The sequence below is a fragment of the Dermacentor silvarum genome, chromosome 5 (assembly GCF_013339745.2).
Source record: "Dermacentor silvarum isolate Dsil-2018 chromosome 5, BIME_Dsil_1.4, whole genome shotgun sequence".
NCBI lineage: Eukaryota > Metazoa > Arthropoda > Arachnida > Ixodida > Ixodidae > Dermacentor > Dermacentor silvarum.
The window spans coordinates 177340050-177355288 of NC_051158.1; the positions used below are offsets into that span (position 1 = coordinate 177340050).

General features: G+C 50.4%; 1 protein-coding gene across 1 annotated transcript in view; it reads right to left on the minus strand.

The window, feature by feature from the left end:
- Positions 1–220: 220 nt before the first annotated feature.
- Positions 221–15239, minus strand: part of LOC119453932 (beta-hexosaminidase subunit alpha-like) — a 186884-nt gene continuing 171865 nt past the window's right edge. The window contains exon 13 of the mRNA XM_037715968.2: positions 221–670. Within this exon, the coding sequence (XP_037571896.1) occupies positions 607–670 (64 nt within the window). The 3' untranslated portion in view covers positions 221–606. The remainder of the gene's footprint in view (positions 671–15239) is intronic.

Here is a 15239-nt window from a genome sequence, read left to right on the forward strand (position 1 = left end):
AATATCCCCAGGGATGTCCTCCTTTACTCTTTTCTAGTTTGTTTCACTGGACGTTATTATATTTCTTGTTCTACTGTGTGATGCACGGGTTGAACACATAACGAAAAAAAAAATGCCGTACACGTTATCGTCAATCGCTGCCTTTGCTATTCGTCCTTATGTGTGCAGTATAAATAAGTTGCATGCGTCACTTGAACGGAACATGAATTGAGACAAGTGGTTCGCGTATCTTTCATTTTTCCCAATTTATTCGCTTGTCAAGCCTGTGGACAGTTTCACTTTAGCTCAATAAACTACTTCCGTTTTCCGTGTAGCAGTCAAGGCATGTTGGCAGATTTCTTTGAGTAGGTATTTTTGAGCTTATATTTAGTGCGACCAAACGAATCTTTCTGGATAGCAGAAAGCCTTCGAGAATGGGGCCGTGACTTCAAACTAGAAGGCTAACATCGAATGGTAGAATTTTCCGAAAGCGTGAATGACGTCCAGCTCAATTATTGTGTATCTGAAGAATGTTTTATAGTATGAACGCCGGGACGCAGTCAGAGCGCGCAGGCCTTCTTTTATGTTAGACTTGGTAGGCAAACTTTGCGGTCGAGGCTCCAGAGCTTATATGGCATTGTCGCAATCGCAGAACCCAGGACCGTTCTGAGGCTCAACCATCAGTCCGCGCCTGCAGGCAGAAAAAAAAGGCAATTGCACACTTTAGTGACTCGACTATATATACCAACATGCTGCCACAGCATTTACATGCTATGTTTCCCCCAAACTCTGAACATTGTGCAATATTTCTGTTGCATGCTGTTGTACGCAACTGCAAAAATAGGACGATGACGATTGCTGTGCCATATGAGGGCGACAAGACAATAGCAATGAGGAGAATGGTTAAGCATAATGAGGATGACAAAGACGATAACAACCTGAAAACATGATTATCACAAAGACTGCGGCGGCATCACGACCGAAATAACACGAAAACGATTGTCGCATCATGAAAGCACGCGATGACGAAGGAATCAAGGGTAAAGGAAGTGACATCAGCCCGCAAGTGTGCAAGCTAGGGCGACGTGGTAGAGGTTATTAATGCAATAGCGTTAAGGGCCCCGTGTCGCAGAAAATTCGGTGTCGGCGGCGGTGTCGGCATTAAGCATCGGAATCTTGCGGATATAATCATGCCGAACCACATCATCCCGAACCACCCCGGCCACACAGGCCCTCCGTGTGGCTCAAGGCGTTAGTAAACAACGATGGAAGTTCTCAAAGCAAAATCCGTCAGAAAAATCGTAAAGTACGACTTCGTAAAAAAAATCGTAAAGTACGAACCTACAGGTGTAATAGCGTCGGTTTGTAATTTGAAAATACCAGAAAAAAACCTGATAGGCAGCCGGGGTCTTTTTAATCCTATCGCGTTCCACTCTTAAAGGCGAAACTTAGGCATCCTCCAATTCTGATTGTGTTTGGCTGTACGCGTGGCTGTACTTTGGTACTAGGCAACATTGAGGGGAATGGTGAAAACCGAGCCTCCCTAAATTTCGGACACGCCCGCGCATCGGGGAGCAGCAAACAATTAATCAAATAATAAAAAAGGTCCTACAGCTTTCACATTTTGATATGAGACGGCTTAAATTGCAGCAATGCATTGGTGTTTAAAGGTGAAGCCGACTTTAAGGGAATGAGTGAAAGCTTAGTTTTTGTAAGCTGGCTTTCCCTCGTTGTTTGTTGCAGTGAAACCTACTGATAAAGAAAAAACTGTCAGCCCTTCCACTGGGGTGGAGATGGAAGACGAGCGAAGCTGTACTATGGTGGGAATTATGTATTTTCAATTGTGACTATTAAGATATGATGGTGTAATTGGTTATTTGAACTATTAAAGAATGAGAAATATATATTATCCGGTGGTTTTCATTTATTTAGTGACCATAGGGACCATGGCCTTATGGTCGCTATGGTACACCGCCATATGGTGTACGGCAAAGGTTGGCACGTTCTTTATAAACAGGTCAACAACGCCGCGCGCGTTTGGTGCGAACCGTGGGCCGTCGAGAGAGAGAGAGATATTGTGGTTTTGAAGAGGAGGAAGCGCTATGCCGCCGTCCACAAGGGGAGCGCTGCGAGCGCGCGACCGGATCGGACGTGCAGCACACGGGCTACGTCAATTTTCGATCGGAACCCCGGACGACCTCTTCGTGGACTCCCAACGAAAATCTAACCACCGTCACCGGAATGTGATCCGGTGGATCTGGATACTTCATTCCGGAAAATGGACCCCTTCTACGTCTTTTACGGGAGATCTACGTCTCGACGCCTGAGGCAACGCCGCGAGGCCTAACAGCCATGGCGCCTCCCGGCGAAACGGGCGGCCGGCCCCGCACCGCCACCGCAATCGTGGCAGACACCCAAGTTGGATATGACCCTCACAGCATGATGTGGACCACCGTCCCGTCCAAGGACAGCACACCGGAGCTGTGCCAACCCTTCAAGAGCGCCGCGCTCGCTGCCGCGCTCGCTCGCCGAGAGCAAGCGAGCAACGCAGTAACGGCGGGGCGTCTTCCGCCTACGCGGCGTCCTCGGACGCAGCTGCTGACGCCGAAGTTCGTACCTGCTCCCCAACTCTCGCGCCGCCTGCGCCGCGCTCCGCGGGCCCGCAGCAGGGGAAGAAGCGGCCTTGTGGCAGCCTCAACGCCTCCCGAAGCCGAAAGCAACAGACTTCGTCGTTGTACTCAAACCCCGAGAGCAGCTATCCCTCGCCACCATTTTCCCTGAGAACAGCGCTGGCCGCGCGCTCATCGCCCACCTTGGAGCGACCGCGACTCGGCTGGTCACAGGTGTGATGGTGCGGGAACGAAATCTTATTTTGACTCACGCCTCGAACCCGCAAATAGAGCACGAACTTATCGGTGAATTTGCGGTTCCCTCACCCGTCGGACCAGTGCCCCTGTTCGGGTACCTGCGTGCAGACAATTAAGACTCCTGTTATGGAGCAGTGACGGTGCGCAGCTCCGACAGCGAAGCCACTCTTCGTGAAAGCCTCCACTGGCCTGAAAGCGAAATCTTACGCGTCCGGCGATTGGACACCTCCAATAAAGTGCGTCTTACCTTTTCCGGTAAGGTGAAGCCCAGGTACGTCTCTTACGACGCCGTGCTGATTACGGTGCAACCGTACAAGAAAACGGTACCAGCCTGCGGTTGGTGCGGTTCCGTTGGGCATCGGCCTGACGCCTTCCCCGGTCCCAAACAAGACCTCTGCGGCATCTGCGGAAAAGCGGTGCCACTCACGGATGGCGCCCGCGCCCCTCACGAGTGTACGCCCAGGTGCGCTCTATGTGCCGGACCCCACGTCACCGCTGACCGGTTCTGTAAGGAGTGCTAAAGGGCGCCGCCTCCCAAATCACCCACTCCTCCACTGGAGAGTCAAGCCGGCCCCAGGAAGCGAAAACGTCGACGTCCATGGAAACCGAGGAAGACGGGCCCTCGGGCTTCGCTGCAGAGGGCTCCGCGCCCTGCCACCAACCCTACCCCACCCCCGCACCCTGACGCGGGGGCTATCGGGCCTTCCCTGCGAGGCCAAACTCCGGATGGACCCCCTACCAGGAAGTCCACTGCGAGGCAAGTTTCGCCCGCCTCACCCAAACCGCACCCGCTGTCATCTGAACCTAGTGCCCAGGGGGATCTCTCGTGGGCCACCCGCGTCCGGCAAGGACCCCAGGTGGGTGGCTCGATCGCGCGGGGCAGCCTCTCCGCTCCCACCATCAACGATCCCTCACCCCAAGCCGCCGACCCCTTTCACTCTCACCCGGGAACAGATTGCAATCCGCCAGCTACAGGCCCAGGTTGCCTCGTTAACACAGGCGGTGGAGGTGCTCGCGAACCGCTTGCCCTCAACTAACCCGACAACCTCCGGGCAGGTGCTTGAGGTGATGGATAGTGCCCCCTCTGAACACAGGGACACCATGGCACTCCTCAGCCCCGAATGAGGCGCGTGTTAGCAGCTTAGAGGCCCATGTGGCATCCATAGTGACCACGATTGAGGACCGATTGGCCGCCGCCCTCCAAACCGTTGTCGACCGCATCCCGGGCATGATAGTTGCCCAGTTGCCCCAACACGCTTTCAGGATCCGCTGCCCCACTCTTAAACAGATATCTAGGTCACAAGCACCTCGACCGCCCCCCCCCCCCCCATGTGGGCGGGGTTAACAGACAACCTAAAGTTTCGATCGCAAGCTCGGATGTAAGCACCGGATTGAGCAGCAGGGCCCCTATGGATCTCTCTGCTGTCCTGGAGGCTCCCCAAATTTCTAGCTTCCACGATGGCACGCCACGGCTCTAGATCGCGCCGCAGCCGCGCAAATTCGGATACGCTTACGATCCTACAATGGAACTGCCGGGGATTCAAAGCACGCACTAAGCGGGCTGCTCTCCGGCTCCACTTGGAAACCTATTCACATCTGCCCGCGGTAGTGACTCTACATGAGCCGGGCGAGCACGCCGCCCTCACAAATTATACAGTGCACCAAAGGGATGCGCAAACCGCACTATGCGTGCATCGAAATTGCACCGCCAATTCGGAGGATCTCGACTGCGATCCGCTTTACGCGTATGTTATGGTGACTCTCCTCCCGCTTAGGAAGCAGGACCCGTCCATACACATCCTCAACATCTACAGTTCACCCAAATAGCCTAACGTTACTTACGCCAACGTTTTTAGCAAAGCCCGAACAGTGGCAGGCAGGGAGCCGCTCGTCATAGTAGGCGATTTTAATGCCCCTAGTCCCCACTGGGGTTACCGTAAGGAGGAACGACGTGGTAGGAAACTGACGGAACTTATTTCCACCATGGGCCTAACCAACCAAACAGTTTTCCTGCTACCGCCAACGACAGTCATCAACCCCTCTCTCGCCTGGCCACAAGGAACAATCAGCGCGGGAGGAACCCCGTATCTACAAATACCGCCCTCGCCGGATGCCAGTTTGGGGCACCTCACCGCAAGGAACTCGGTCACGCAAATGCCCTTTTTCGTGCAGGTTAGTTACCTGCCACTCGCATCTTGCTGCTGTTCTAGCGATCGCTTTTTGTTTGCGGTGTCGTGCCCCACCTCCCCGACATGCTTGACCGTTGGCGTAATGTACTTGGCGAGCTATTGTGTTCAATTACTATTAACGCTCATGTTGTGTGCTTATTACTTATGTTGTCTGGAGACATTGAGGTAAACCCCGGTCCTGATCACGGTGATGCTAACCCTGCTCCCACTCTCGAAACGATTTATAACGCTATTTCTCGCCTCGAAATGGCCCAGAGCTCCGTCCTGAGTGAACTCGCGTTAATCCGTGCTGCACAGTCAAATACAGATTCTTTAGTTGGACGCCATGCCGCCCGCGTCGACAAGTTAGAGCAAACCGTTGAAGCAAATAAAGCTTGCCATCCTATCCAAGGCACTGAGGTTGGTTCTGTTATTTCGAAGCTCTCGTCGGATGTGCAAGCGCTAACTGAAAAATGCGACGACTCGGAGAATAGACTTCGGCGTTGCAACTTGGTCTTTTTTGGTCTCCGTGACGTGGTTGGCGAGTCTTGGGAGCAATCCGAGGACCAGATTATTACATTCTGCCGCGACAAACTGGACGTATCACTCGATACTAATAACATTGAACGGGCCCATAGACTAGGTCGATTCTAAGAAAACAAGAACCGCCCTATTATCGTGAAGTTTATGCGGTTTAAAGACAAATCCCAGATTCTCTCTGTGGCGGGAAGTTAAAAGGCGCATCGTTTTCGATACGCGAGGATTATTCCGCACGTGTACGCCTGGCTAGGAAAAAACTTTATCTTTACGCGCAGGAACGAAGGCTTCCTTTCAAGATTAGGTTCGAGAAACTTATTATCGGCAATAAGCGTTTTGTTTACGATGCTCAGACTGACTCTGTTATCGAATTCAAATCCTAGCCACCAACGCGTGCTTCCACTCACCCGTTTTCACCTCTCGCCCTTGACTTTCCCACTCCTGTCTTTGAAGCAACTTATCACCTTATGCAGGGTGTACTTTCGAACGTCCGTAGTTATTTACCTAAAAAGGATATTGTGGAAGCTTTCCTTCAGGATAGTGACACTGACTTTGCCATCTTTACCGAATCATGGCTAACTCCAGACATCGAGAGTGATGAACTATTGCAGGATGCCACCTCATTCATTACCTATAGATACGATAGGACTTCACGCAGGGGCGGTGGTGTATTGGCTTTTGTTCGATCTAATATCGCCTCGTGTTCCGTTGCGATTAACTGCAGCCTAGAGATTGTCCTGCGTTAAACTGTCCCTCAAAACATGTACGAACATACTTATAGCATGTTATCGCGCTCCGGACTGTGATCACACCTTCACTAATGACCTGCACTCGGTTCTAGTTAATTTGACTTCCCGGTTCCCCAACGCCAATTACATCCTTTGTGGCGATTTCAACTTCCTGATATTGACTGGAAGAACTTAACCGCATGCTCACGATTATCCAAAGACTTCTTTCAGTTAACCCTATTGTTCAACCTTACTCAGACAGTCCACTCGCCCACTCGGGGCTCTAACATACTCGATCTTGTTCTGGTCTCAAACCCTGACTTAGTTTCATCAGTGTCCCTTGTCATGGAACTAAGTGATCACAAAGCCATAACATTCCACCTATCTTTTCCCATTAAAAGAAAACAGCCAATAAAAAAATACATCAGGAGCTACAACAAGGTCAACTTTTCCGCAATTAACTTCGAACTAGAATCTTTCTATGAATGTTTTTGTCAATCTGCTTCTTCACGATCAGTTAACAGTAACTGGTTGCTCTTCAAACAGCAAATTGAAAATCTAATTGACAAACACGTCCCTCTGATACGCATTCGAGGCGATGCTGGCAAGCCCTGCTGGCAACTCGATAAAGAAACTATCGCGCAAGAAAAAAAGGTTGTATCGTGCCGCTCAGAAATCGTCCTCAGCATCTAAATGGAAGAAATACTCAGATTGCCTGCGCGAATATGCCGGTCTTTTGAGGCCCTCGAAACGCAAATTTCATCATGAGGATCTAAAAAATATCATTACTGTTAACCCCAAAAAATTTTGGAGCATTTTAAAACCAAAGAATCAGTCCCATAACATTGCGCTTGTTTATCCAGATGGCTCTGATGTTCCACTTGACCAGCGCGCTAATGTCATGAATTCCTACTTCTCGTCTGTTTTTACCTCCGAACCTGTTCATGATGTGCCGGCGCTGCCTGGTGCAAATTTTGATGCAATGCCGCCGGTCGTCATCACAGTTGAAGGCATTTTGTGCCTCATTAACAAATTAAAAATTTCGAGTGCTCCGGGACCTGATAATATTCCCGCAAAGTTCCTTAAAAGTACCAAGGACGTGTCGAGTCGCATCTTGCAGATAGTTTTTGCGCAGTCCCTTTTAGAAGGTGAAATTCCGCACGACTGGAGGACTGCGAAAGTAACCCCGGTTTTCAAAAAAGGCAACCGCGCATACCCGTCAAACTATTGGCCCATATCGCTGACATGCGTTGCATGTAAACTAATGGAACACATCATATATTCCCACGTCGCCAGTCATCTCGATAATAATTCCTACTTTTTCCGCAAGCAGCACGGCTTCCGCCCCGGGTTATCATGTGAAACACAATTATTCGAATTCACTACAGACCTGAACTTGAACTTGGATTCGTCTTTTCAGACCGATGTCATTTACATTGATTTTTCAAAGGCATTTGATCGCGTAGGTCATAGTAGTCTCATGGCCAAACTCAGTTGTCTTAATCTTGACCCGCTTACCTTGTCATGGATCAAAAGCTTTCTAACAGCACGATCTCAGTTCACAGTCATTGGCGGTAAGCTATCAACAGCCGCACAAGTAGTATCGGGCGTCCCTCAGGGATCAGTTCTTGGCCCGCGTCTCTTTCTTATCTTCATAAATGACTTGCCATCTGGAATAACGTCATCTATTCGCCTCTTTGCGGATGATTGCGTTGTATATCATCGAATCTCAAACAGTAGTGATCAATCATTATTACAACGCGACCTGAACCTAATCGAAACGTGGTGCTCGCGCTGGTTGATGGAGCCTAATACCTCGAAGTGCAAATGCATGGTTGTTTCACGCAAAAAAACTAATCTGATCTTTCAGTACTCCCTTAATTCTACAGCTCTATCACGTGCCAGCTCGTACCGATACCTAGGCGTCCTCATTAACACTAAACTGACATGGTCGGAGCACATCTCGAGTCTTGTAACTGATACCTCAAGGTCACTGGGCTACTTAAAAAGAACACTACGTCTGTCCCCCCCCCCCCCCCCGGAAATGAGAAAAATAGCCTATGAAACCTTCGTTAGGAGCAAACTCGAGTATGCTTCTCCCATTTGGAGCCCCTACCAAGATTATTTAATTACCTCTCTCGAGTCGGTCCAAAATCGTGCTGCGCGATTTATTTCATCAAACTATAATACACACGCCAGCGTAACCCACATTACATCATCTCTTGAACTACCCTCTTTAGCAGTACGACGCAGAATCTCACGACTCAGTCTGTGCCATAAGCTATATCACAACTTTTCTCACCTGCATGGTACACTGTTACTGCCACCTGCTCGAACTTCTCGCCGCCTGTTCAACTCCAACAGCGTCCAACGCCTTCATGGTTCGACTGTTGCATTCAACAAATCATTTCTTCCCGCAGCCATTGAAGACTGGAATTGCTTTCCCGAAGCAGTTGCTCTTGAGAGAAATCCAGAAAAATTCAGGCAGTCCTTAACTACACTCTTTGTTAAATAACTTGAACTACGCATTATTTGTTTTCTCGCACCATTTATGTTACAGACGTTGTCCAATAGAAGATATTGATTTCCATTTTGCTTTGCACACTGTGGCTTGTATTTAAATGTCCGGTTTTGTGTCACCCTCTTATTATAAAGTATCTATTCATTTGTTAGCTTATTCCTAATTACTTGCTCCATCCCATCCTTGTGTTTGATCGTTTTTTTCTTGCCTTGTGTTTTTCACTGCATATTACTGTACTTCATTATAAGTGAACAAAATGACAAAAAAAATTCGTGTGTGTGCGCTCTGTATTTGTAACGTAGTTGGCTCTTTGTTAAATAGCATTCGCTCCATTATTTGTCATTTCAATACTGTCCCCCCCCCTTATGTAATGCCCTGTTAAGGGTCCTTAAGGGTTACTAAATGATGATGATGATGATGACCCTGCACACCCGACCCGCATTGGTAACTGTGTGACTCGAGACACATGTTCCGATCTCACGCTCACCAAGAACATTGACATGCAGAGTCGCTCAATACCGAAGAAACCCTCGGCAGTGGCCACTGCATTCTTCTCATCACAATCCGAACGCATCCTCTTACCCGTCCCCACCACCATGCGAAACTTCCGGACTGGACCAAATTCCGTTCGGATTACACGAATACGACTTCCATAGTTCACCAGGGCTACGCCACTTGGTCTCAGCACCTCGTGACGGCACTTTATCAAACCGAGCAGACGCTTCAGCTCTGAGAAGCCACGCCGGCGGTGGATAACGATCTCCTGCATCTCTGGGAGGCTCACCATAGCCTAGTCCGACGATGGCGGCGACAAAAGCATAATCGTCAGCTCAAAATCCGCATCGCAGCCCACACCCAGGAAGCGGACGAGTCGCCGACACCAATTGGGTAAAACGCTGTAACACTGCCGCCAAGCATATGCCAAACTGCAACACCTACGGGCGCGGTGGTCGGCCACGCTGCTCGGCTCAGAACTCCAAGACCAACTTTGGGCCGTCCAGCGAGCCATGGATGCCGTGCGGGAGCAACAGCTCCCAGTGGCCATCTAGGCGGCCCCAGGCCCGGGCTTCCCAATCGCCGTATTTCAAATAATGTTATGTCACTCACTCAACACGTGGCGTCTCTTCAGGGCCCTCATCAACCCTAGCCAAACGCGCACAGAAACGCAAAAACATCGTCAACGCGCGTTTCAAGCCTATGCGAGTGACGAGGATAAACTTGCACAGGTTCTTAGAGACAGATATCTCTGCAGCCAATAGGACCCCCTCGGACTGGCGTACTGTGCAGGCTCGGAGAACGCATACTTGTATCGTTGTTTTCAACTCCACGATCAGAAGGCGGCCCTGTACAAAATGAAGCGAGGAACGGCGCCGGGTCGGGATCGAGTAACTGTTAAGCTTCTAGCCAATCTCCCAGGCGCGGCATACCTTCACCTCCTCGACTACTTCAAGCAAATCTGGGAGTGGCGCGAGCGACTACCGATTGATTGGAGAACGGCCTTAGTCACTTTCATTCCCAAACGGGGCAAGTCTATACACGTCGAAAATGTCCGACGCATTTCCTTAACCTCGTGTTTGGGGAAGCTTATGGAAAAAATGGTTAGAGATATGCTCTCCCATTACCTCGAGGCCCGCCACACCTTTGCCGACACTATGTACGGCTTTCGTCCACATCGCTCTGCTCAGGACATCCTCCTGCAACTCTATTGTGACGTTATAGAACCGATCGAACATCCCAGTGACGACAACGTAGTCCTCGCCTTAGATCTCAAGGGAGCCTTCGATGACGTCACTCACGACATTATTCTCACCCACCTGTCCCAAACATACTGTGGCCAGAATGCTTTCAGGTACGTCCGTCAGTTCCTGATGGAGCGGCAGGCGCACCTCCGCATGCAAGACAAGGAGCATAGCCGGTACCCTCTGGGTACATGAGGAACACCATGAGGAATGGTCCTCCTCTCCTATTCAATCTCGCCAAGGCTCACCTCCCCCCATTGCTAAAGGATGTCCCAGAGTGCAGCACACTCTGTACGCCGACGACATCACGCTTTGGGCAACCCAGGCTTCCCTTGGTAGTATTGAGGCCTGCCTGCAACAAGCAGCATCGGTCGTGGATGACTACGCCCGATTCTGCGGTCTCGAATGCTAAATCAGAGTACGTGCATCTTCGTCACAAACCAAGACACACAACTGAAATTGTACTCTCACTGCATACCGGGCCTATCCCGGAACGCGAGGAAATCCGCATCTTGGGGCTTTTCATAAACGAGAGTCGAAAAGTCGATACAACCCTACGCAAGTTACGTATGGTCGGGGATCAGGTGGGCCGCATGGTCCGCCGGTCTCGTACAAGCAGGGGGTGGGAGGGGGGAGTTTAAGAGCCACGATGCTCTGCGCCTCTCCAACGTTTTCGTGACAAGTCGAATCCTGTATTCGACACCTTACCTGCGTTTGCGCATGTGCGATGAGAACACGCTAGAATGCATATTCCGTAAAATCTAGAAACGCACCCTAGACCTCCCGATCTCGACGTCTAACCAGCGTCTTGCAGACTTGGGCATGACCAACACGTATGGGGAGCTCAAAGAGGTCCATCTCAACAACAAGTACCTGCGACTTACTAAGTAAAGTCACAGGCTAGGAGAAACCTCTTACATCGCCTCCATATCTCTTACACCTATCAGACAGAAGAGCTAACCGCAATCCCTGAAGACTGGCGTGGTGCTTTGATCATCCAGCCTCTGCACTACAACATGCCTACGGGGACTTACGAAGGCAGGCGAAGTGCGCGGCTTACCGCCTTGCAGGGACGCTATGGGTCCCACCCTGGGTTGCCCAAAGCGTGATGTCTTCGGTGTACAGAGCGTACACGGACGCGTCTGGCCCTCACAACGGCGGGTGGTACACGGCAGCAGTAGTCCATGAAAAAGTACACGTTCAAGGGCTCACTTTTCGAGCCCAGGACGTCACTCACGCGGAGGAAGTCGCCATAGCCCTCGCCGCTGCAGACCCCGCATCTCGGATTATCATCACCGATTCGCGGAGTGCATGTCAAAATCTTACTAAAGGTTGCATCACTATTCGCGCCGCTCGTATCCTCAAGCGCTGTGAATATTTAGACCGCCCAAATCCACGTGTCGTCATCTGGATTCCGGCCCACGCAGGGCTAGGTGGTAACGAGGCGCCGATGCATCAGCCCGAGCGCTTAATTCCCGGGACCCGCCTCGCCGTCCATCGCCTGACATTCCAGAACCCAATCCGGTAACTTCCTTTCGAGACATCGCGGATATGTACAAAACGACTAGGCTCCAATTTCCGCCACCGGCACCGGGCCTGATCAAGAGGGACGAGCGCTGGCTCTTACATCTATACACGAGCACAGTGTTGTGCCCGGCGATGCTTAAGAATTTCAATCAGGCCTTCTCCGGGGAATGCCCGCACTGTGATCCTCCACTCGCGGATCCTTTCCACATGATGTGGCAATGTACCTCAAACCCGGCGGTCCCGCCAATCCCCTCCCCTTCCCCTCCTACCCGAGAGAGCTGGGAGGCTGCCCTGTTTGGCTGCTCGACCTTGGAGGGCCAGAGAACCCTCGTGGCCAGGGCAGGCGCCGCTGCCGAAGCCACAGGGGTGCTTGACTAGGGACTCCTCCTGGGGTTTGTAAAGGGTCAGCCCTTAAGGCCGTCCCTATCTCTTACTTGCAAATACAGCAAATAAATGTTTTTCACGACCATCACCGTCGACAGCAGTTGTGCGCGTTGTTTGTGTGACCGCACGCAACCGCTGTCAAAACGCTTGCTACGTGACGAACGGCTAAAAGCAGTTGTCGACACTGTTAGGGGACAGGTGAGCGAGAGCCCAGAGAGAGTCGGCGGCAGAGGCCGGCAGGGCTGCGCCCATGCACCGCAGTGGGAGAGCGGGAACGCCCACGCACATTCTAGGCTGCCTCGATGCCCACCTCGCCCACCACACCCCTCCTACTGGGAAGTAGCGTTTGCTCTCCGCCGTGCGTTCTCTCACCGTGAAAGCGCACGTCCTTCGCCCTCGTGCGCTTTCGCTCGCACATACAGCATACGGCCAATGAGAGTTTTTTTATTGCCGGACGCGACGATCGAAAGATGAGCCCGTAATAGCTTCGCTGTAAATGTGATGCTAACGGAGTCCGATAACGCTATCGCGTTCCACTCTCAAAGGCGAAGCGTAAGCATCCTCCAATTTTCTGTTACAGACAGCAGACACATACTTTTTTATTCCGATTGGAGTGTCCATATAACAGACAGACAGCGAACAGTGTTCAAACACTGGGCATGCGGCACTGCGCATGTATCGCTCATCGTAAACACCTTTGACCCTGACTTGTGGCTGTGTGTTTACGCCACTAGTTCTGAGCTGCTCTTCAATGAACTTCTTTGACACATGGAGTCACTGACTGTGTTCTGGTAGGTATGTGTTGCTTTTCAATCAACCTCTTCGACGCCTCCGAGAAGTGCACTATGGTTGCTTGCACACGCAAAGCAATGAGACCATACGCCGTCGGAATGATTGAACATAGAATTGCATAGGGTAAGACGCACCGCTTTCTAGGAGGGATAATAGATCAAGAGCTCTCCTAGAGCCCTCATACCTCCTATCTGAAAAATAAGCTAACCATGATAACACATGTCTTCATATTTCTCACGGGAAAATCACGGGGTGCGTCTGTCAGAGTGATGTTCCCTTTCTCTAAGGCACTGTTGCTATAACGCACGCTATAGCTAGCCTGTACTGGGTGGGGCCACTACGGCCAACTTCCGTCCCCTCAAGTCTGTGCAAATCGAAGACTTCCCAGGTGTGCATCGAAGGATGCACGTCACGCATTTCGTAGGGCTTCCGTCGCATCACCTCGTCTCCCTTCCTGCCGTTAGACGTCGTCCAGAGTTCAGCAGGATTGTCACTGCCAATCGTGGAACTATACTGTCAAACTCACGCCTGTAGCAGGACCATCTCCACAGCTGTGGTGCCTGCACCCGCACCAAGCCCATCTTCTCAGTCCCGGCATAATAAAGAAAACAGAGATGCCCCCAAACAAACCGTACTTTTGTTCCTGCATGAGAAGCACACAGAACTGCCTCCACGTGTACTCGGATGGTTCTGTTTCCTCCGGAAGTTCGGCTGAAGCAGTGGTAATTCCTGCGAAATCTATCAGTGATTCAATTCAAGACGTCTTACATTACATCATCGACAGCTACAAAACTCGCAGCTCTAAGTGCGTTTCCGGAGTTTATTGGCCACGAGTCATCACAGTCGCGGCCCATCTTTTATGACTCGAAGGCAGCTGTCCAGTGTCTGCTGTCCCTGTCGATCATGAACCTCACCTGTAGTTAATCGCAGACATCTGACTACTAACCATCACACAATCGACAAGGAGCACAACCTAATATTCTAGTAGATACCGAGTCACTGCGGACTTTCTGGTAACGACAATGCGGATGACGCTGCTCGATCGCCCCACGACTCTATACCAATACAGCTGTCGAGAATAGATGCAGCCCCAACGTTTCGCTTACTCGCTTACAAATACTATGTGAACACGAGTAAATTTACTAACTAACGTTGCACGCTGGGCTTGTTGGTATAACATGATGGAGGCAAAAGGCGTAGCGCATCAGACACAGGACACAAGAGGAAGAACACACACAACACACACGTTTGGCGCTACTAACACATTAAATTTACTAACACACGTCTCCACAGATTGGATCCCTGTCTCCAAGTCCGCCTTCTACGAGGGATACCACGAGCGGAAGCAACACTTCTGTGCCACCTGTGGCTCGGCGGGACATTCACGAATGCGTATTTTTGCCACAATTTAATTTTCTTTTCTCGCAGGTGGGCCTTTCTGGCATCAGAAAAATTCTCATAAATTCCTTGGTGCAGCATCTTTGTGGAAAATTCAGTGTAGTAATTCATTTATAGAAAGCTAGCTATAGGTTCATGCAGATGCTGTCAAAAGATGCGATGTCTTGACTAGCGACACCGGGGAACTCTTGGGCAGCGTCGCCACAGAATATGGTTTTGAGTTTTTGATGCCTTACCAATCCTCCTTCAGGTAACAGGAAGCTTTTTTTTATTTCTTAAGTGTAATTGGCTGATCCTGCTTAATTTACCATTTTACTTAAGAGGAAGCTTTAGCTCGGGCCCAACTCCGACGCCGCCTACTCAAATACATGTAAAACGCAGAAACGTTTTTTTTTTTACAAAATGACTACTTGGTTGACTTAATTACATTTGTTGCATTTCAGGGAGAAAGTTCAATTCTAGTGACTGTTGGAAGCAAAATTTCGATTTAGGGTCTCAAGTTCTTTATTTGAATTTTCAAAAATTTGTAAGTATGAAAAATATAGAAGCACGAAGTTCAGAAATGCGTAGCTCTGCAACTAAAAAAAGATACCGCAGTT